The 19,961-nt window shown below is 47.8% G+C and overlaps 3 protein-coding genes across 6 annotated transcripts; 2 read left to right on the top strand and 1 right to left on the bottom strand.

Annotated features, from left to right (window-relative positions):
* Window positions 1-265: 265 nt before the first annotated feature.
* Window positions 266-5,114, top strand: LOC100280323 (uncharacterized). 2 transcript variants are annotated; one of them, XM_035966880.1, is made up of 9 exons: window positions 266-968; window positions 2,763-2,880; window positions 3,082-3,305; window positions 3,477-3,641; window positions 3,827-3,980; window positions 4,053-4,135; window positions 4,243-4,357; window positions 4,484-4,556; window positions 4,696-5,114. In XM_035966880.1, exons 1-9 carry the CDS (start codon window positions 415-417, stop codon window positions 4,809-4,811), a joined length of 1,602 nt encoding a protein of 533 aa, XP_035822773.1. In that variant the 5' UTR covers window positions 266-414; the 3' UTR covers window positions 4,812-5,114.
* A 636-nt stretch (window positions 5,115-5,750) lies between these two features.
* LOC100276831 (Fcf2 pre-rRNA processing protein) lies at window positions 5,751-8,924 on the top strand. Of its 2 annotated transcripts, XR_004857554.1 has the most exons (6): window positions 5,751-6,200; window positions 6,320-6,380; window positions 6,793-6,867; window positions 6,985-7,100; window positions 8,100-8,306; window positions 8,413-8,924. XR_004857554.1 is itself a non-coding variant. In NM_001365973.1 (5 exons), exons 1-5 carry the CDS (start codon window positions 5,968-5,970, stop codon window positions 8,206-8,208), a joined length of 594 nt encoding a protein of 197 aa, NP_001352902.1. In that variant the 5' UTR covers window positions 5,814-5,967; the 3' UTR covers window positions 8,209-8,391. The 2 variants fall into 2 exon arrangements, 1 of the variants encoding a protein (NP_001352902.1); NM_001365973.1 differs by lacking the exon at window positions 8,413-8,924 and having other exon boundaries at window positions 5,814-6,200; window positions 8,100-8,391.
* A 436-nt stretch (window positions 8,925-9,360) lies between these two features.
* On the bottom strand, window positions 9,361-14,015 carry LOC100276420 (uncharacterized). 2 transcript variants are annotated; one of them, XM_035966804.1, is made up of 7 exons: window positions 13,331-14,015; window positions 13,136-13,216; window positions 12,867-13,046; window positions 12,104-12,274; window positions 11,136-11,345; window positions 10,915-11,003; window positions 9,361-10,349 (listed from the first exon to the last, which is right to left on the bottom strand). In XM_035966804.1, exons 1-7 carry the CDS (start codon window positions 13,437-13,439, stop codon window positions 9,639-9,641), a joined length of 1,551 nt encoding a protein of 516 aa, XP_035822697.1. In that variant the 5' UTR covers window positions 13,440-14,015; the 3' UTR covers window positions 9,361-9,638. The 2 variants fall into 2 exon arrangements, with proteins under 2 accessions (XP_035822697.1, NP_001360986.1); NM_001374057.1 differs by having other exon boundaries at window positions 12,867-13,043; window positions 13,331-13,678.
* Window positions 14,016-19,961: the final 5,946 nt, after the last annotated feature.

The raw sequence follows: 19,961 nt of genomic DNA, 5'->3' as shown, positions 1-19,961 counted from the left end.
GCGACGTGGCTGTATAGTGCATTATATAAAGAAAAATTTAGATTGCAGATAGTCTTTACGCTACCCGAAGCTACCACGACCAAATTATACAATCCTGTACCATGGAATTTCCAGCACACAAGCTTGTTTTCAAGCGTAAGCCTATCCGCGTGGCTACAGCTACTGGCTCCCGGTTCTACCCCTGCGTCGAGACCATTTCAAAGTCAACGGGCCAATCACCGCGCGCAGAACTCCAAGTCCGCGCACCAAAACCATCACTGACCCGGGCCCACTACACTCCCCCTAGTTTCTTTTCCCCCGGTTTTTTCCGTCCTCTCCTCACTCGTGTCCGATGGCTCGCCCCCGCCGCCTCCTCTGACGACGGTCTGACTGACCCCCGCCTCCCCGGAGAGCGGCTCCGCTGTCTCGCCGGATATGGCGCCGCCTCGTCCCCCTCCTAACCCGGCGGGGGAGCAGCAGCCGCAGCTCCACGGGGTGGTCATCATCACGCTCCCTCCCGCGGACCAGCCCTCCAAGGGCAAGACCGTCACCGCCTTCGCCTACACCAACGACCCCCCGCCCCCTCGCTCGCCCCCGGATCCGGTTATGGGGTACCCGGCGGCGACGGAGGCTAGGCGGCGGCCGAGGCGGGCGCTCTCGACGCGGCGGGTGGCGACGGCGGCGCTCGTGCTGGGCGCGCTCGCGGTCGCCGCCTACTATTGCTTCTACTCGGACGTGGCCGTGCAGTTCCTGGGGATGGAGCAGGAGGAGGAGCAGAGGAACGAGACCAGGTCTTTCCTGCTGCCGCTCTACCCCAAGGCGCGTCAGGGCCGCGCACTGCGCGAGTTCGGGGACGTCAAGCTCGCCGCCAGGAGGGTCGACGACGGCGGAAGAAAGGCTAGGAACAGGATGGAGGTCGCGAAGGCGGCCACGGCGAGGACCAATTCCACGGCGTTGCTCCCGATCAAGGGCAATGTCTTCCCCGATGGGTACGCAAACAGTCGCGCAGGCGTTCGATCTGATTTCAACTCTTAAGAGTTGGCTCATTTATGATTTGAGTCGATAGAAAGTTTAGTTTTCGAGTAGTCTCGAAAAGGACGATAGCTTGGGTGGATCAGATTTGGGGGAATTTCCTGGATCCCACTGAATGGCATGTGACCAAATTGGGTAGTAGACATGTTGATATACTTATTTGCTTGTCGCTAATATGACCACATGCATTTTTTGAAGTATGGCGATTGTTATAGAACTACACGTCTTTTTTTTCTTATGATAGGCCTAGGTTCATCTAACCTTTTCTTATACGGTTGTTCATTTGTATATACAATCATGTAGTAGGTCTTGGAATGGACTTTTTGTTTGGACTATATAGGGATGAAACGGGACAGGAAATTCCCGTTTCGAATACTGTTTTTTCGGATCGTCTTCGAATTGTTCAAGAACCGATTAGAAATGGTACGCAAACAATTTAGCTAGTTTTCCGATCGTTTTTGTATTTTTCGTTTCCGAGTCGTGATATACGCTTTTTACCGTTTTTATATAATATGAGATACATTTAACATATATTGTATTCAAGTTATATACTTTTGTTGTATTCAAGTGAATGAATAAGAGAAAAACAAAAGTTATAAATACTCTAAATAATACGAATGATGAAAAAAAATGTTTGTGTATTTTTATATCTTAAAAACTAGGCAATACGTCACTTTATTATGTATTTGTGGAAACTACAAAATATTTATCTTTCCGACTAGAGTTTATTGTTTTCGATCGTTTTCGAATAACCGACAATTCCGATCCCGTATTTCGACCGTTGATTTTCGTTTTCGTTGTCATTCCGATCAAAAATATGAAAACAAAACAATTTAGCTGTTTTTTCGAACGTTTTCGACCGTTTTCATCCCTAGGATTATATACTTCAGCTTATGGATTATATAAGCACCTAATGACCTGCTTATGGATTATCATAATCTATGTATCTAAATTATATAATCCACCTAATAATTTGTGTTGTTGTTTGTCTCCTAACTTTATTTAAGATGGATTATATAATCTAGAGGGTAAACAAAAAACCCGGCCGAGGAACGAAAGACCGCCCTCCCGGTATTATATTAATAAGAGACCGAAACAATTGACCCGGACGAGAAAATCCCCGAACCCTGACCTTTATCACTAACGGGCCGGCATCAACCGTCGACTCTGCAACGGCCCAATCGGAGAGTGGACATCGTGACCCGAGAGCGGATTGGGCACAACGAGGGGATTTTTTTAACCAAGCCTGAAAATTCGCCTTCGAGGAGGATCGAACCTAGGACTTTGGAGGTGCTACCAGAAGCCCTTAAGCACTAGGCTAGAGGCCCTTTCGCTAGAGGGTAAACAAACGTGCCTTAGTTTTGTTGTATGTGTGTTTATGACTTGTGAAGGACACTAGGACATCCTGGGCCAGCAGTAAGAAGTTTTCCCCTGAGCCAAAAGATCCTAGCTTCGACGGAGCCTCTCTGCAGAATGCAGGGATGATTATTCATTCCCTAAACCCCACTCATGTGAGAGCGCCAACACTGGGTCTATCCTTTTTGTGTTTATGGCTTGTGACTTTTTGATTATTCATAAAAGCAGGCTTTTGTGTGCCGGCTCCTATTGAGGTCAGAATATCCAGTAATAATCGATATTCAGAGCTTATCCACTTTTCTTCATTTTTATGTGTCTATGGACAATGTAAGAAATGCTATATGTGACATTTCATTCTGTTCCTTGAGGTTTATTCCATCTTATTAAAACTGCAGCCAGTATTACACATCTATCTTTATTGGCAACCCTCCAAGACCATACTTTCTTGATGTTGATACTGGAAGCGACTTGACGTGGATCCAGTGTGATGCACCATGTACAAACTGCGCAAAGGTATGCAATCAAATACCAGCAATTTCCATTCCACTTATAATGACAACCTTTTCCTAAGCAACTCTAGGATTTCCATTCTCTATTTTAGGTATCTTGTTAATATGAAACAATGTGTTTATCTTAGTTTTACTGATTTTCTATTAGCCTCATTGTTGCTCTTTCATTGTACTGCTCTGATGAACAAGTGTGACATAATTTCAGGGACCACATCCTCTATATAAGCCAGCAAAAGAAAAGATTGTCCCTCCTAGAGACTTGTTGTGCCAAGAATTGCAAGGCAACCAGAACTACTGCGAAACCTGCAAGCAGTGTGACTATGAAATTGAATACGCAGACCAAAGCTCCTCTATGGGTGTCCTTGCAAGGGATGATATGCATATGATCGCAACCAATGGTGGAAGGGAAAAATTAGATTTTGTCTTTGGGTATGTTCAAACCTTTCAGATGGAGATTTCTTTTATATGTATGATGTATTAGAAAAGTATTATGTCAGGTCATTTAACCTTTGCTGGTCCATGGTCTAGGTGTGCATATGATCAGCAAGGCCAGCTTTTATCTTCACCAGCTAAGACTGATGGGATCCTTGGACTTAGCAGTGCGGCGATAAGCTTTCCCAGTCAGCTGGCTAGTCACGGGATTATTGCCAACGTTTTTGGCCATTGTATCACTAGAGAGCAAGGTGGTGGAGGATATATGTTTCTGGGAGATGATTATGTACCTAGATGGGGAGTAACATGGACTTCTATTCGAAGTGGTCCAGAGTAAGTCTTATCGTGATTCTTTGAGAATGAAATTGCATGTATTGCCATCTCGCTTTTGGATCATATTTTGTTGGCTGAATTGCCTTGTCTTTTGTTGCAAATATCCTAAAAGATCATAGAAAAGGTTATCTCATTATCTTTCGTTAGTCGTGACCTTTTCTCTTTTCTTCTCTCCAAATTTCCAGTAACTTATATCACACACAAGCCCACCATGTAAAATATGGGGATCAGCAACTCCGGAGGCCTGAACAGGCAGGAAGCACTGTTCAAGTAATTTTTGACAGTGGAAGCTCCTATACGTACCTCCCAAATGAAATATATGAAAACCTTGTTGCAGCAGTGAGTATTGCTAGCGCTTGTTCATAGGGATGAGTATTCAAAATCGTCTTACTAACTTTCTTTTGTTCACAGATCAAATATGCGTCTCCGGGCTTTGTCCAAGACACTTCAGATCGGACATTACCTTTATGCTGGAAAGCTGATTTCCCTGTGAGGTAAAATAATAATGGAACCATTAGTACTGTCTCTTTAGAGAGGGAGTTCATCAGGCAACTATGCCACTAGATAGACTACCTGACCTTAACATTACTTTCTTCGCCAGGTATCTGGAAGATGTCAAGCAGTTCTTCGAGCCCTTGAACCTTCACTTCGGGAAGAAATGGCTTTTCATGTCTAAAACATTCACTATTTCTCCTGAGGATTACTTGATTATTAGTGTAAGTTTCTTGGCATTCACATCCTAGATTACTGTTAATTCTTCTATCATGTATGTCAATATTTCTAACCTGGGTCATATGTTGACATTTATGTATATGTTCTTCTTCTTGGTGGACCTTTTCCAGGATAAAGGAAATGTCTGTCTTGGGCTTCTCAACGGAACGGAGATTAATCATGGGTCAACTATCATAGTAGGAGGTATAAATGACCTTCCTTCAACCCTTCTTCATTTTAACTCTTGGATTTTATTGTTGCCCATTGAATAAACCCTGCAATATATAGCTAAAATGTGTTTGATATTGCCAAACTTCAACCAATACCTATCTGTTTTCTGTAGATGTTTCTCTGCGCGGCAAGTTGGTTGTGTACGACAATCAGCGGAAGCAGATTGGATGGGCAGATTCAGACTGCACCAAACCTCAATCACAAAAGGGCTTTCCTTTCTTCCTCTGACGAAGCATCACTCTCTACATAATACATGTGTAAAGCGTAAATAGTGAACGCCATTGTATTGTAGAATACATTATTAAGTGGAGACTGCCTTTGTGTATGGGTATATCGTTCCATTGGAACTGTCAGAAATCCTCCACTGTGTTGTACCCGTCTGTAATGTGTATACTATGTTGTTTACTTGTATGATGTATGTACACTATCTCCTCTACATGGAGTTGTCCCCTACACATGGATTTTTTGTAGATTAGTTACATTATGAACATTTTCGACAGAAGTTGGGTACTTTACACATTTGATCATCCATTCAATACTGGGTGTGTGTGTGTTTTATCATCTGCATCACTTCAACCGAAAGAACTCGTGTATTCTAGCTAAAACCCCAGGAGTCTCCCTGCTGATTCCTCCACAGGATCATTGAAATTAACCTTGTCACTCAGCTCTTCAAATGCGTCAACAAGATTCTGGAGCTGGGCAACAAACTCAATGAGTAGCGTATGTGAGTATCGACAGCGAACGTTGCATCAATTCACAGGGGAAGGCATCACACGGATGCCGCCGTCTCTATGCTCTGAACTTGTCTCAGAAGCTGCCAAATATCTAACTTTTCAGATTTTATAAGAATCACTTTGATGATAACCATCTAAAATTATGTGAACAAAAAAATCAGTCGAGTCGTTATGAAAGTAGGAATCCGTTATTTTCTAGATCCTAAACCCTATGAACATCTTCATCTCCCTCCACACGTAATTCTCTCAATATTCAGATTCTCTCAACAGCCAGATTTTCTCCATAGCTAGATTCTCAGAAAAGCTCGTTAAAAATAAAAACTGAAACAAACAGGCCCAATAGCGATAAGAAATATCCATGCTCGCATCTGAGTTAGCCCATTACATCCCGTGAAAGTTTCTGGGTCCGCGGAAACCTCTGAAATGACGGCCCATATTGCTCAAGCTTGCTAAACCTCCTGCTGTCCTGCCCTAGTGCTCCTCTCCTGTTGTTTCCCGGCCCCCTCCTTCCTCCCACGGTCCCACCATCCCAGGGCCGCCGCGCTGCTTCTCTTTCCCGTCGCACCTCCAACGCTGCCGCCGCGGCAGATTAATCCAACACCGGGCCGGGATACGTGACAGGTTTCTGAGCTCGCAGCTCTACGCCAGCGATGCCGGAGACGGCGGCGCCGATCGGCCTCTCATGGGCGCCCAAGCTTCCTTCCTTCGCAACGACCAGCGGCGGCAGCAAGAGCGACCACGCGCCGAACCCGAGCGCTGCGCAGGGATCGCTCTGGAACCGCGCGAGCGACCTCGTGGACGGGCTGTTCGTTGCCCCGAGGGACCCTAGGCAGCTGAATAAGCTGGCCAGGAAGAACGTCAAGGACACTGCCGGCAAGGGCTGGTGAGCTTCCCTCGGAATTGGAATCCACCATAGTTTAGCTCTCTTCATTGATTGCTAGCGCATGGTAGCCTTATGTGCGGGTGCTTAACTGATTTATGCTGTGCTGCTGCATTTCTCAGGTTCGACATGCCAGCTCCGACCATCACTCCCGAGTTGAAGAAGGATCTCGAGATTTTGCAGGTATGGCGTTACTTCTGATTGACGGATTCAATAACCTTTCTAGCAGTAGGATGTCGTAGTAGCCTGTAAAGCGGATAATATGGCTGTCAAGAATTTTTGGACCAACGAGTGATAAAGCAAGCAAAACATGTTTGTGCAGCTGCCACTGGATCAGTGTGTAGTAGGGCAAACACAGAGAGCAGTTTACTGCAACAATCTGACAGTGTTACCATCTGATTGAAGCTATTTTACTTTCTACAAAGAAGACTCAGAATTGTTTTACTTGGGTTTCGATATACCATGTAAATTGTAATGCACAGTGTCCGATGTGCCTGTCTCAACTCGATTGGTATTGTGTTGTGTGTTTAGTGATTCTGGTTTATCCTTTGGGATGCTTATGTGATAGTAATATGTTTGCAATGTGTTTTTCCAGCTGAGGCATGTAATTGACCCAAAAAGGCACTTCAAGCGGGCAGGAAAATCCAAGGCCCTTCCCAAGTACTTCCAAGTAAGTAGCATAATCACCATCAAGCATACTTATTCAGCATTTTTGTTATCACATCCTAATCTGTGGAAAGCTTTATATGTGGCTGATGTGTACTGAATATTTGAATTTTGGCTTTAGGTCGGTACGGTCGTTGAGCCTGCATCTGAGTTCTACTCAAGTAGGCTGAAAAATAGGGAACGCAAGGCAACATTGGTTGACGAGCTGTTATCAGATCAATCTCTGAAGAGCTACAGGTATACCCATCATACTTTTGCCGTTTTGCATGTACATTAATGGACAGTGGCTTGTTTTTCAGTGCAAGATTTTCTGTAATAATTGCATATGGTCTTTTGGATCTCTAGCAATTCATGAAATCTAGTATCTAGCATTAACTGGAAACATTGTATGTATGGATAGTTGTAACCCGTGAAACCTATTTTAGATATACACACTAGAGCCGTGTAATTATTATGCTGGTTGGACTCTGAAACAAGGCACCAGTGTGCAGAAATTGAGAATGGCATCCTAGTTTCAGCAATCCATTTCATTGTTCCATTGTGTTTGGTTTCAATACACGGTGGGATGGGATTGCCCCGTCCCCGATTTTGAGGGTGGGGCCATCCCGTTTTAATGTTTTGTTAGGGGATGGATTTGTCCCTAGCTTGTGTTCGGTTGGAGAACATGGATCACTGCTCCTTACAAGTGGGGCCCACCTGTCATCCACGCCTACGGCTCAGGCCGTCGGGGTCCAAGGTGGGTGAGCCCGATGGCCGCCGGGTCCGAGGCGGGCAAGCCTGCGGCTGCCGTGACTGAGGCCACTACACCTGAGGCTGCATTGCCCAAGGCAGGCGAGCCCGCGTCTAATGCCGGTGACTCGGTGAACCCGAGGCTTCCTCGCGTGCTGACAGTCGACTTGTCCCTGCTCGTCCCACCTCATCTCCCCAATTTTTTTGTTACGAGCTTGTCCCAGATATGGAGGAAATATTTCCTCAGGGGATGACCTCACCCCGTATGTCCCCCAACCAAACGCTAGGACAAAGTGAGATATCCCACTCCGTCCCTGTCCCACTCCCAAACCAGACGAAACCTAGAGTCCAGGGCATGCTATCTTAGCGCTTTCCCCATCTTTGATAATTGAAGTAACCCAAAACTGCAGCGTGAAAACTGATATTGTGCCGGATCTTGTCCATAGCTAGTGCTTTCTTTTTTTCCCTCTGAAACTGAATGTGGCGCTGATCTGCGATGAAATGCAGGATGCGCAAGGTACGTGAAATTCAGGAGATCCGTACACCAGGAGGCAACCAAAAGTGGAAGAACAAGGGCAAGAAAACGCTCAAGAGGGCCAAGGATAGGAGGAAATGAGACTGGCGTGCTAGCCTTGTGGTCCAGTTGTGAGAGAACAGATTGGAGAAGTGAACCAAGGAGCGCCTTCAAATACCCCCTCTCTCGATTTGTGCGGGGTATATAGATTCTGGTTCCAGTGTAGTGTGATGAACTTCAGTAACATGATGAATTGCTTTAGATACTTCAAAAATGTTGCTGTAACACACATGTATGGTTTTTCAGCTCGTGGTTGTCAATTCTGTCGGTTGGGAGCAGCACAGCACTGTCATCAGCCAGACACCCATCAGGGATGGGGCACATGATTGGAGCCGACCGGGTGAGGCGGCGAACACGCGCGCTTGGCTCGTGTGGTCGTAGTTTTATCATCATCTTTAAAAAGGATGCTTGGGTAGGGCAGGCGAGCACGGCACGGGCTGGACGCGATTTCATGGAGTTGTTGCGCCTTGTCCTTTTGGCGCGACGAACGGACGGTCCTCCTCCATGCTGGTGCGGTGGTGCCGTGGTGTTGGTGCGGGGGGACAGCTGGGATTGGGACTGGTCGGCGTGTGGTGGACGTGGACCGGACGAACGTTCACATGGCGCCGTGAATCGAGTTCAGTGCCCCACTTGTGACCCATCGAAATGGAGAGAGTACTACACTACTGCTGTCTTCGTCTAGAAAAACGTATATATGCAATTCTAACGTGCAACTCACTTTAATATGCCAGTTATAAAAAAAACAAATCCATTTATTATGCCTGTTTATTGGTATAAATATTGATACCGTTTCCTATAAATTTTAATTAAATTAAATCATTCGAGAAAGGATATAGACAGAACTAAATCTTATCGGCACTGAGTCGTGATACGTATAAGCATTCTCTTTACGGTTCACTCGTCGAGTGGGCCACCGCCGCCTGCCTGGCGGCGCATTCAAAAGGTGAAATCATCGCCATACATAATAGATGACCCACGCGACCGGCGGTAGTAAAAAAAACGTCAGACACTATGGCCATGAGCAAATCAGCCAGCCGCCCTGGCCTGCCTGCGGCCTGCCACCGCCACCGCCACCCATGGCCATGAGCCGAGACACACACAGCACATGTCTATGTCTTGGTTCTTGCTACAGGGCCACCACCCAGCCGCTACTCCATAGACCAAATCATCTCCCCCAGACGAATTCGCGTCGAATGAGATCAAAACGCATATACATACATATATTATATATATCACCGCCAGTAAAGAGTCCAATAACCATGATGATGACCAAGCTCTTCCTACCAAAACTCCCAACTTCTCCGTTGCACTTGTCAAATGCTCCCCTCGAGTGCACTGATATCTCTATATCGCTCCCTCTCTTTTCCTTACACTTTACAGGCAGCTACCAGTACAACGGAGGACGCCAAAACACTACTAGGACGGACGGAGGCAACAATAGATCTCTTCCTCGACTGCTTATTGCCACTGGTTTAGCCCATGCCGTAACTGCTGCGGAACCGCAGCCCGTTCAGCTCGAACGGCGCCACGTCGCCGTGGTTCACGGGCTTGATCTCCACGGGACGGCGGCGGCCGGTGTCCCCCTCCTGCACGGCTCCGAAGACGATCTCCTTCGCCGCATCGCAGCTCGGCTCGTAGAAGGTCTGCGGCCCGGCCGAGTACTGCCTGTTGTGGTACTGCTGGTGATGCACCTGCTGCTGCTGCTGCTGCTGCTGCGGCGGCAGCGACGCCGCCTGCTGCTGAGGAGCAGCAGCAGCTTCTCCGGTCCAGCCGTGTGACTGAGGCCGACCGTGCCGGATGTGGTGGATCTTCTCCGGCTCCTTTGACATGAAGGCGTAGCTCTTGCGTGGGGTCGGCGCCCTCGTGTCCAGTGGCGGCGGGGTCTCGTCCCGCGGGATGGCGTAGCTCTCTTGCACTGGCCACGAGGTCGGCCTGCCCAGCTGGTGGTGGTGAACGTTCACTCGCTTCTTTCTGGAGAATGTGGCGCCGACGATCTCTGCGACTGATGATCTTGCTACACCCACGAGTTTGCCAATCGACGTGAAGAGCCCTTCCTCCTCTTGTTTCACGGGTTCGTCATCATTTGGAATCAGCGGGGGGCGAAGAGAAGACTTCAGTGGCTTCTGGTACGGAGGTGGGATGCTAGATAGTTTAGCTTTCACTGGACTCTCGTCTTCCTGCTCCTGCATTTGTTAAATTTGCATTCAGAACGATGTGCTGCAAGAAGAATACTAGGATAAACTAAAACTGAACAACTGCGTGTAAACTAAAACTGAACAACTGTGTGGTTCCCTGTTTTCTTTTTTAGATAATGCTCCACGAACCTTCCATCGTAAACAAACAACTAGATGTCTACATGCCTTTCAAAATGCACAATGTAGCTAACAAGAATATATAAGTTGTTTTAGTACTCTGGTCTAACTCGAATTAAGCAGAACAATGTTAATCTAGACACACAAAAAATTGTTTTGGCACATAAAGCTGGTAATTCTTGGCTGGCTGGAGGCATTTGGGGGCGGGGAGGACCCAGATCGAGGTCACCGGAATGATGGACACCAATACCAGGAGAGACAAAAGACTGATGACAACAAAATCCATGTGCTGGCCTGCTATGTTACAGCAGGCTCAAGGACCACTGTAGTAGTCCTAGCCATATTTGCTAATCCTGCCAATCTGGCAGGGAAGGTACATGATTTTTTTTCTCTTTCCCACCCAAAATAAAAACTGTGTTAGGCACGTGGTACTTACATCTCCATTTGAATACATCCCTAAAACTCGGCGTTGGAGCAGTGCAAGCATGTAGCCAAAGAATGCGGCAGCAAGAAGTAGTGCCACTCCTGCAGGCATGGAAAGTTAATATGATCAGTTGTATTATAGAGTTTAAACTGCATGTTTAGGTGGTAAGTTTCAGTCATATGTTTTCAGGTCCTGCGATGATTGCAGAAAAATTTGAGCAATGTATAATATACCTAGAGGAAAACCAGCTTCATACTGGTATACACAGTCATCAAAGTGGAGCTGAATCTCCCGGATTGCTTGGTTTCCTCTGTCAATCACCAGAAGCGAGCAGCTACTGCCAATGTAACGAACTTCAAAATCAGTAGAAAATTTTGCCTCGTCACTTGGCCCGTCAACATGCCCTCCTCTGCCTGATTTTCCCCCAGCAATAGTTGTAACCCCTAACAATCAGAACTCAATATGTCAGACAGAAAGGAACCTATCCTTTACAAGAGATTAGATAAGGAAGAAGTATGCATAATGATTGAAGAAACATCTGAATATAGACCTTACTAAAACTCAAACCCAGTTAGGATCACGCCTCTAGCTAATTTGAACTTAAATACAACAAAATTTATCCATGACAAATAGTTATGGAGCAAAAAAGTCATGATCCTAAACAAGTCAACAATATATATGTATATATCAAGATACAAGATAGAAATTAGGCTAGACAATAAGAAAATATCAGTTAACAAATTTCCTATGTGATTTAAGAACGTAATCTTCCACGAATAGCTAAGTTTGAATTCAAAAATGCAAATTTGTTATTTACTGATGCCTTTTTGAACGCCAAAGCGGTTTTGTTCTGAAAAAAAAATCAGCAAATCGTTTTTGTCTCTTCCATCCTGTAAAGTAGAATGGTAGGTTTTAAAAATATATATATATATTGGGAAAAGGAAACAGAGCTTTCGACAATTAGCACTCCAATAAATATTTCATCTGGACATCACTATGCAGTTCAGAGACTACTCTTAGCAAGCTGACCACAAAATGTTCATTGCCTAACAGGGCGTCTTCTTTCTAAATGCAGTTTTGGATCCAGGTGCTGAAGACACGCCGGACAAGACCAGCAAACACCAAAAGGCAAACATAGGATACTCAAGGAACAGACAGAACCATGTGCATCTTACCCTGCCCCCAGGACATCTTAGCTTACCTGTATCACTGATCTTTCTAATAGCCATGTTCATGGCATCAGCCACATAGATGTTACCCTTGTCATCCACTGTAAATCCCTTCGGATGGTTCATCCTCGCCTCTCGCAGCTTCCCATCAACATGACCAGGAAATCCTTCGGGAGAACCGGCAACAAGCTTTGGCCTGCTATCTGCATTGTTCAGCCCAGTTTCAAGGAATGAGATAAATCTTATGTGGCTCAAAATTATCTGCTGGAAAGAGAGAGAGAACATGATAGAAAAGATGTAGAATATCAGAATTCAATATAACTGTTTGGGTCAAATGTTTATATCACAGAGAGGGGATCAGCATGTGATGGTAGCAACACCTTGACGAAATTTGATTTGATACCATTGCATACATATAAGCATAAAAGTAGCATACATTGGATTGACACCTTTTCTCCAGAACACATTTCTACAAGTGAACACACCGCATAAAAATGGAAGTAGACCAAGTTGCATAAATCAGCTGAAAGCAACTGAAAAGCATCACGTAGCCTGTGCAGGCTGCAAGCTAACAAAGACATCGCCATCAAAAGAATAGTCATGCCGGAATTGATGACACCAACCAATCCACAGCTTCGGCAGCACCAACTCCACCAAACACCATAGCAGCATATAATTAGCGGAGCCCCACTGGGGAGTAACACCAAAACCTGCCGCATTCAGAGGGGGGGGGGGGGGGGGGGGGGGGGGGGGGGGGGCGGGGGGCTAGAAGGAGATCAGCCAGGGCGCACTCACATCGGGACAGCGGCAGCGCCATCCTGTAGATGTTGCTGTTCATGGAGTCCATGACGAGTAGTTCGCCGCTCTGGGTGACCTCCACGGAGTAGGGCTCGATCCCCAGCTTGCTGCCGTCGAAGACCGTCTCCACAGTGTACCCGCCCTCGTACTTCACCATAGACTTTCCCCCGCTCGCTGCTGCAACACCAGGAGGAAACACATCTCAGGAAAACACAAATCGGAACCGGAGGTGGAACAAAACGGCAGAGAGGTTTCAGTAGTCAGACCTGTCTTGGTGGTGGATTTGAGCGACCACAGCCGCTTCACCACCGCCGACGCCGCATTGGAGAGGAACCCGCTCACGACCCCTGCGATGGCAACGAAACACCCGTCAAATCCAACGCATGAAACCACCCCCGGCCGAGAGACTCGAGACTCGAAAGGCGAGCAAAACCAGGAGAGCCCGAGCCTCGGCTGCTCACTTGCGGGGTACGAGGACGCGGAGGTGGGAACCAAGGAGCTAAGGAGGAGCGCGGCCACCAGCAGCGCCCCCACCGGAACGCCCCTTGCGTTCCCTCCCTTGGTCGCCATTGGCAGCAGCAGCAGCAGGACAGCCGACAAGTGGGGGGAGATTGCTGCGCGGCGAAAGATTTTACAGGACACGGAAGGCGGACATCTGAGCGGGGGGGCAGGGAAGCAGGCAACGCTCAGATCGAGGACGGAGGATGGTAGAAACCACCAGGAATCCGAGCTTTTCTTGCGCTCCGGGAGGCGAGACGGGAGAGGAGAGAGATTGAACAAGTGGTGGTGGGGGCTGCGTCCGCTACTCCTTTCGGCGATTTCGTGGGGTTTTAGAGGGGAAGAGGAGAGTAGGAGAGAGCTCCGCGTGACGGTGGTCCGGTGGCGATGACTGATCAGAGAGAGAGTGTGTGTGTGCCGTGCAGTGCAGGGGAGTGGAGCGGGTCACGTGCAGAGGGTGATGCAGCGGATGTTCACTCATCATCGCGGTTTCGAGTGGCACGGCCCTTGTCAAGCTGCCATCACTCAGCAGGAGTGTAGTGGATGGCTAAAAAAGATTTTCTTTTTCAATTTAAGGTGCTTGCTATAAATTAATGTAAAAAAGTTTCCTTAAAAAAATCAGAAAGTGGCTTAAGATTTAAGCGGTTCTGTGAGGGCATCTTGAATCTCTCTAAATTATCATTTAAAAAATTCCGTGCGTACGATTGGAATACGACCAACCTTAATTTACAGTTGTGTTGCCTGTTAGTCTCTAATTGAGATTGAAAGAATTTCATGTGTGACCAATCCTCCTAAAGGTTACTTTGCTCCCATTTTATAGATCAAGAAAAAAAAGAGAGTTTACATCAGTTGGAGTCATAGGTCTAGTCGGCTAAGACCCAACAAACAAATTATTGTTTGTGAAGTCGTATAAGGTGCCATGACTTGGGTCGTGGTAACGTGTCAGAAATATCTTTCTTTGGCGATTGTCATACATACTGTAGGGACAAATCTATTATATCGCTTTTCTACGGACAGCGAGGGCCGTGACATTTGGTATGGTGTAGCTGTAACATCACACATTATATATTCAATGTGTTATATAAGAGACGTATTTGAAATCACCGCATTATGTGTCTCTATTTCGGGCCCCAATGTCCCTGACTAGACTAGGCACAAACTTTTGTCGTTCGAGTGGTTTTATATTTAATTTCCTTGTGTAGTATAGAATGACCCCCCACAGTTACTTTGGGTCAGTTTTGTTGGAAGCCAATATTGGGCACTGTTGACAAATTTTGATAATGTCCATCCACCATCCACTGAAAAGGATTGGTGAAATCTGGGGGTCGCCACCTCACCTGCTTGGATGGCCGAGTCTTGTTCGCGCTTCACGGGCAACAATTTAAACCTACCACGTAGCTCTGCCGGCAAGTAGCGCGGAGGAGATCTTGGACCTTTCGTGCGTGTGCTCGCTGCCCGTGTTTTGCTTGCCCGCCGCCGCCGTGCACGCCGGCCATGCATGGCCCAACGTTCCATGTGTGCCGCCGGGCGCCGGCCATGCATGCATGTCCCTTCCCCGAGTCCGATCGATCGAGTCGAGAGCGCGCGAGAGACTCGCAGCGAGGTACCTCGCCGAACGTTTCCACCACGTGCCGCGGGAGCTGCGGCCTAGCATTGGAAACGAAACTTCCAAGGGCGGGCGCGTCCGTCAGGCGTCAGCTCACATGCACGAGGGCCCCTACAGCCTGACGAGAGGTTCAGACGTTCAGCAGTAGTAGTAGTACTACTACTACCTCGCTGTTTGCTGTCCCATGCTTAGAGATGGCAATGGGTAAAAACCCGCTGGGTATTACTTGCCCAAACACGTACCCGCGAAGAAAAAATACACCCGCTAAAAAATCCATACCCATGACGGGTATAAAATTTTGCCCAAACCCATACCCATGCGGGTTTCGGGTACCCAACGGGTTTCCCATACCCACTAACATCAACATAAAAAATAATTCATCATGTAAATGACAATCAATACATTAATAAGGTAGCATAAAAGGAACAAGTGATAACTAATTTTAACCTAAAATTTGTTACATGAAGTTTATTTCAATTAGAACATATTCAATTAATAATATTATGAGACATATTTATAAGGAATGTTGATTTTAAGGCGGGTTTTAAAAACCCATGGGTTTGCGGGTATGGGTAGTGGAAGAACAAACCCATGCCCACGTACCCGTTGGGTTTCGAATTGAACCCATTAACAAACCCATGGGTAGAGAAATTGACCCAAACCCATACCCTAATAGAGCAAAAACCCACCGGGTTTCGGGTAGCGGGTACCCATTGCCATCTCTACCCATGCTGCCATGCCATCCTTGGCGTGCCGAGAGGACCTCAGCTTTACGTGACACTCGAGCGTCCTTCCAGGCTTTCTTCCTGCTCCTGCCCTGCCTGGGAGTGGGGGGACGCAACGCCAAGGCCAACGGCCCAACGCCAACGCCAACGCAGCGCACGCACAGGGCCAATCCCGGCCGGCCTCCGCGCTCTCCTTCCTCCCAATTAAACCCACGGGTGCGAGTGCTAGCCATGTGACGGCCGGGGCTCGTGCTTGGCGCGGCGTGGCCCGAGGACGAGAGACGCAAGAGGTGAGTGTCCTGTGTCCCCCGCCTGTCCGCTGTGGTGGCGCTGTCGTCGCCGCCATCGCGGACGCCATGCAAAGGATTCCAAAGTGCTCTCGCAATAGGAGTATAATATAAGCTGGCAAAGAAAATAGAAACCGCGGAAGGAGGCAAGAAACTTTGCCGTGTGGCCAGCCAGATCGTGATTCGTGCTTACCCACCAGAGCCAAGTGGAACTGGGGTCGCACGGACGGAGCATGAGGCGAATAAGCTGCAAATTAAAGGGGGGCGATTACCATGCAAATTAAGGCCCCGTTCGTTTACACAGGATTACACCAGGATTTATTCCAGCTAATCAAAACTTATATAAATTAAAGAAACAATTTTAGATAGGAATTATTCCAGGCCTCCATTCCGTAGTAACCTAACGGCCCCTAAAGGGGACGGATCCTGCATTTGCCGCCCTCCGCCACTTTGGAGGCACGGCCGCACGGTAAATTTCAAAGACGGTGAACTTTCTTTCACCGTCACTTCCCCCGTTAGATTCGTGTACAGTATGCCCCCCGACAGACAGACGCTAGTGTGTTCCTGGACCCAATTTTTTTTTTGTATTTTAGCCATTTTTCGGGAAAAAAATCACGTTTAAACCTTAAAAAATTTTAATGTCATTTTTGGACCCTTTGCTCGGCGCTGTAGCTTATGGCGCCGAGGTAACACAGCTCGGCGCCATAGGCTATGGCGCCGAGGTACGTGCTGCGTTGGCACACCTCGAGCGCGTGGCGTCGACGTGGCACCGAGCTCGGCGCCACAGATCTTGGCGCCGAGCTCGGTTGTGTTATCAACATTTTTGTCGAATACATAAACACAAAGCCTATCTAACTCAGTTGGTAGAGCATAAGGCTTTGAACCATGTGGTTGTGGGTTCAAACCCCACATTTTACATTTTGATTTGTTTTTTTTATGTCGCTGGTTTCTCACCCAGATTTTTTTATCTTTATCAAAATGCAAAAATAGCCGACGGCGCCCCAACGTATAAGCGACTCTATCCGGTCTCGGTTTCCTCGGCATACTACTCTCTTTGTTTTTTTATATGAAGTTCGTTGGAGTCGTTTTCCATGGTGGCCTGTGCAGGCTACACCAAACAAAGCAATTAACCCTCGTTGGTCGTTGTGTCGCTCATGTCGCAAGCTGGTTAGCCGGCCATGCCGATGAGTCGATCGTCTCCGGCCGGCCGTCCCTTGATCGGTGGCCTCAGCTACGCTACGCAGGCGGCGGCCGAGGTTAATGCTAGACGCGGACCAGTCACGCGACCCAAAAACGATGGCGCGCGCGAGCCTGTGCCTGTCTGTCCTAGACGGCCTCCTACCTGTGTGCAGTCAGTGTTCTTGATCAGATCAGTTGCAGGTTTGATCCTCTGTTCGTCGCGGCACGCAGCCTCGGAGTCGGAGTAGAGGCTCTGGGTCGGTGGATGGAAACCGCCTGCTGAGTGCCGAGCCCGAACGAGTATAAAAATATATTCCATGTTTAATTTATTTCTCACACATATTCTTTATCACTACTTAATTTTTTAAATTATTGAATGAATAGTCACAAAGATAAAAAAAATCTGGGTGAGAAATAAATTTAGACGCACCAGCGACATAAACAAAAAAATAAAATTAGAATGCAAACTGTGGGGGTTTGAACCCACAACCACATGGTTTGAAGTTTTATGCTCTACCGACTGAGCTAGATGGGCTCTGCACTTATGTATCCAACAAAAATGTTGATAACACAACCGAGCTCGGCGCCAAGATCTGTGGCGCCGAGCTCGGTACCACGTCGACGCCACGCGCTCGGGGTGTGCCAACGCAGCACGTACCTCGGCGCCATAGCCTATGGCGCCGAGCTGTGTTACCTCGGCGACATAGGCTACGACGCCGAGCAAAGGGTCCAAAAATGATATTAAAATTTTTTAAAGCCTAAACGTGATTTTTTTCTAAAAAATGGCTAAAATACAAAAAATTCGGGTTCCTGGAGCACTGGTACAGAAGCTGCACTACAGATACAGACGGTGGCGATCACCACCAGCCTCTCCGAGTGAAGGAGAGTGCGCGTGCGGCACGTGCACGAGGGGAACAGGTTGCTGAATCCGGGGGCCGAAATAAACACAAGGCTATTGCACTAGCACTAGCAGCTACTGTCATGGAAGAGAGATATAATAAAGTGAGGACCGGAGATGATGACTCGTGGGTCGCGCCCAGTTTGTCGTGGGCCGCCCCCAAAACCCAGGTTACGAAAATTCAAAACTCGTGGGGCGCCCAGTTAGAAATGGTTTTTTTTGAGGTTCACCACGATAATTCAGAAAGATTAAGGACCTGTTTGGTTCGGCTTTTTCTGACCAGCTTTTCTGAAAAACTGGTTGTGAGTAAAAGCTGGCTGTGGGGAGAAGCTGATGGTTAGAATCTAGGTGTTTGGTTCGTCTACTGTGGAGAGAAGCTGATGGTTAGAATTTAGGTGTTTGGATACGCAGATTCTGAGATTGTTGATTTTTATTAAAAAAAAGAAACAGATAAATAAACCGAACCAACAAGGACATTAAAACAAGTACAGTTCATTACAATATAACTCCAACATGGTTCACACAATTACATTGTTCTGAGACATACAACTGTAATTATTGCAAATACTAATAAGCACATTGCAGCTGAAAATTTCAGACTCCACAATTGCGGTGCAAAACATTACCGACTTGAGAGCTGTGTACGAGCCAAAAGAAAAGAAAAGAATTCCGATGCAGGTCACATCGAGGTATCATCTGTGTGCCTGCTGAGTTGGATGTAGCTAGGGGTGGTAATGGATCATGGCCCTAATATTTGCTTCACAAACTAACAAGGCCCTTAATTTTGCTAGTTCAAAATTATATTGTTTTATGATCCGGCCCTAACTTGATTCGATCCTTAAATTTGCTAGGCTAAATTAAATGGCCCGTTACCACCCCTAGATGTAGCACGAACCCGGAGGTCCTCGTACTCGTGGTCGTATTCGTCGTCTGAGAACTGCTCGACGGTGCGCTCCCCGACGGGGAAGCTGCAGAAGGAGTGGCGGGAGAAGCCATTGAGGCGTCGGAGGAGAAGAGCCACGCGAGAGATCGGCGGCGGGCGGCTGGGTGCGTGCGGGAGTGGGACGAGGAGGATGCCCAACCCGCGACGCAGGCCGCGGCGCATGCTACCCGTGCCTCGTTAGCTCTACTGCGGCGGCGGCATGTCAGGAGATGGAACTCAGGGGAGGCACCGAGCCAGGCAGCGCCAGCGTTTGGGAACGTAGCCCACACCTCCCGTCTCGCGCCATTCTTCTCCACTCCCAACTTGAGAGCTTCATCTTCCTCGTCCTGCTCCACCTCGACCTGACCCGCCCAACGACGTCGGCGATGCCGACCTTGGAAGCGGCCAGAGGTGAGATTAGTCCGTTGCGGCGCCTTGCCGGGACTAGAGGAGGAGGCAGGCGAGGCCCTCGCTAGGACCGGGGCGCCGGCGTGGGCGCGGAGGAGAAGGTCGCCGCTGGCCATCTCCGGCAGGCAGTGTTTTGTGAGGACACGGAGGAGAAGGTCGCCGCTGGCCATCTCCGGCAGGCAGTGTTTTGTGAGGACACGGGGTTTCTTGGGCGTGCTGTGTCGTGGCGCGCGGCGTCGAGGATAAACGGCCTTTTTGGCGCTTCTCGCGGGCAACGGTATAACGGCTGCGGGGGGAAGCGCTTCCATCAGAAGCCACCCCAGAAGCTAGGCGTTTGGTTCAGCTTCTAGCTTCTGGCGGCCAGAAGCCCCCAAAAGCTGAACCAAACACGGCCTAAGAGACGTTTCCCATTATGGTTTGTCTGGAAATTTCAGACGTTCTTAAGCCCGAACCAATTAAGAGCCGCTAACTATTAGCTAGTTGTGTCTCAACTAAGCTAACTAACTATTAGCTTTAGGGTTTCCAAACATACAATTAAGCTGCTACCTGAAACATCAGCTATAGAAAAG

The sequence above is a fragment of the Zea mays genome, chromosome 4 (genome assembly GCF_902167145.1).
Source record: "Zea mays cultivar B73 chromosome 4, Zm-B73-REFERENCE-NAM-5.0, whole genome shotgun sequence".
Lineage (NCBI taxonomy): Eukaryota > Viridiplantae > Streptophyta > Magnoliopsida > Poales > Poaceae > Zea > Zea mays.
Note: the sequence above shows the minus strand (reverse complement) of the source record. Positions and strands in the feature narration are given on the sequence as shown.

Excerpts from the sequence above, each read along its gene's own strand:
- LOC100276831 (NM_001365973.1), top strand. The coding sequence starts at position 5,968 with ATGCCGGAGACGGCGGCGCCGATCGGCCTCTCATGGGCGCCCAAGCTT. Across the intron at positions 6,201-6,319 it reads GACACTGCCGGCAAGGGCTG|GTTCGACATGCCAGCTCCGA; the intron begins GTGAGCTTCCCT and ends TGCATTTCTCAG. Across the intron at positions 6,868-6,984 it reads CCCTTCCCAAGTACTTCCAA|GTCGGTACGGTCGTTGAGCC; the intron begins GTAAGTAGCATA and ends TTTTGGCTTTAG.
- LOC100276420 (XM_035966804.1), bottom strand. The coding sequence starts at position 13,439 with ATGGCGACCAAGGGAGGGAACGCAAGGGGCGTTCCGGTGGGGGCGCTG. Across the intron at positions 13,047-13,135 it reads CAAATCCACCACCAAGACAG|CAGCGAGCGGGGGAAAGTCT; the intron begins GTCTGACTACTG and ends CTGGTGTTGCAG. Across the intron at positions 12,275-12,866 it reads GGCGCTGCCGCTGTCCCGAT|ATAGCAGGCCAAAGCTTGTT; the intron begins GTGAGTGCGCCC and ends TGAACAATGCAG.
- LOC100280323 (XM_035966880.1), top strand. The coding sequence starts at position 415 with ATGGCGCCGCCTCGTCCCCCTCCTAACCCGGCGGGGGAGCAGCAGCCG. Across the intron at positions 969-2,762 it reads GGCAATGTCTTCCCCGATGG|CCAGTATTACACATCTATCT; the intron begins GTACGCAAACAG and ends TTAAAACTGCAG. Across the intron at positions 3,642-3,826 it reads TCTATTCGAAGTGGTCCAGA|TAACTTATATCACACACAAG; the intron begins GTAAGTCTTATC and ends CCAAATTTCCAG.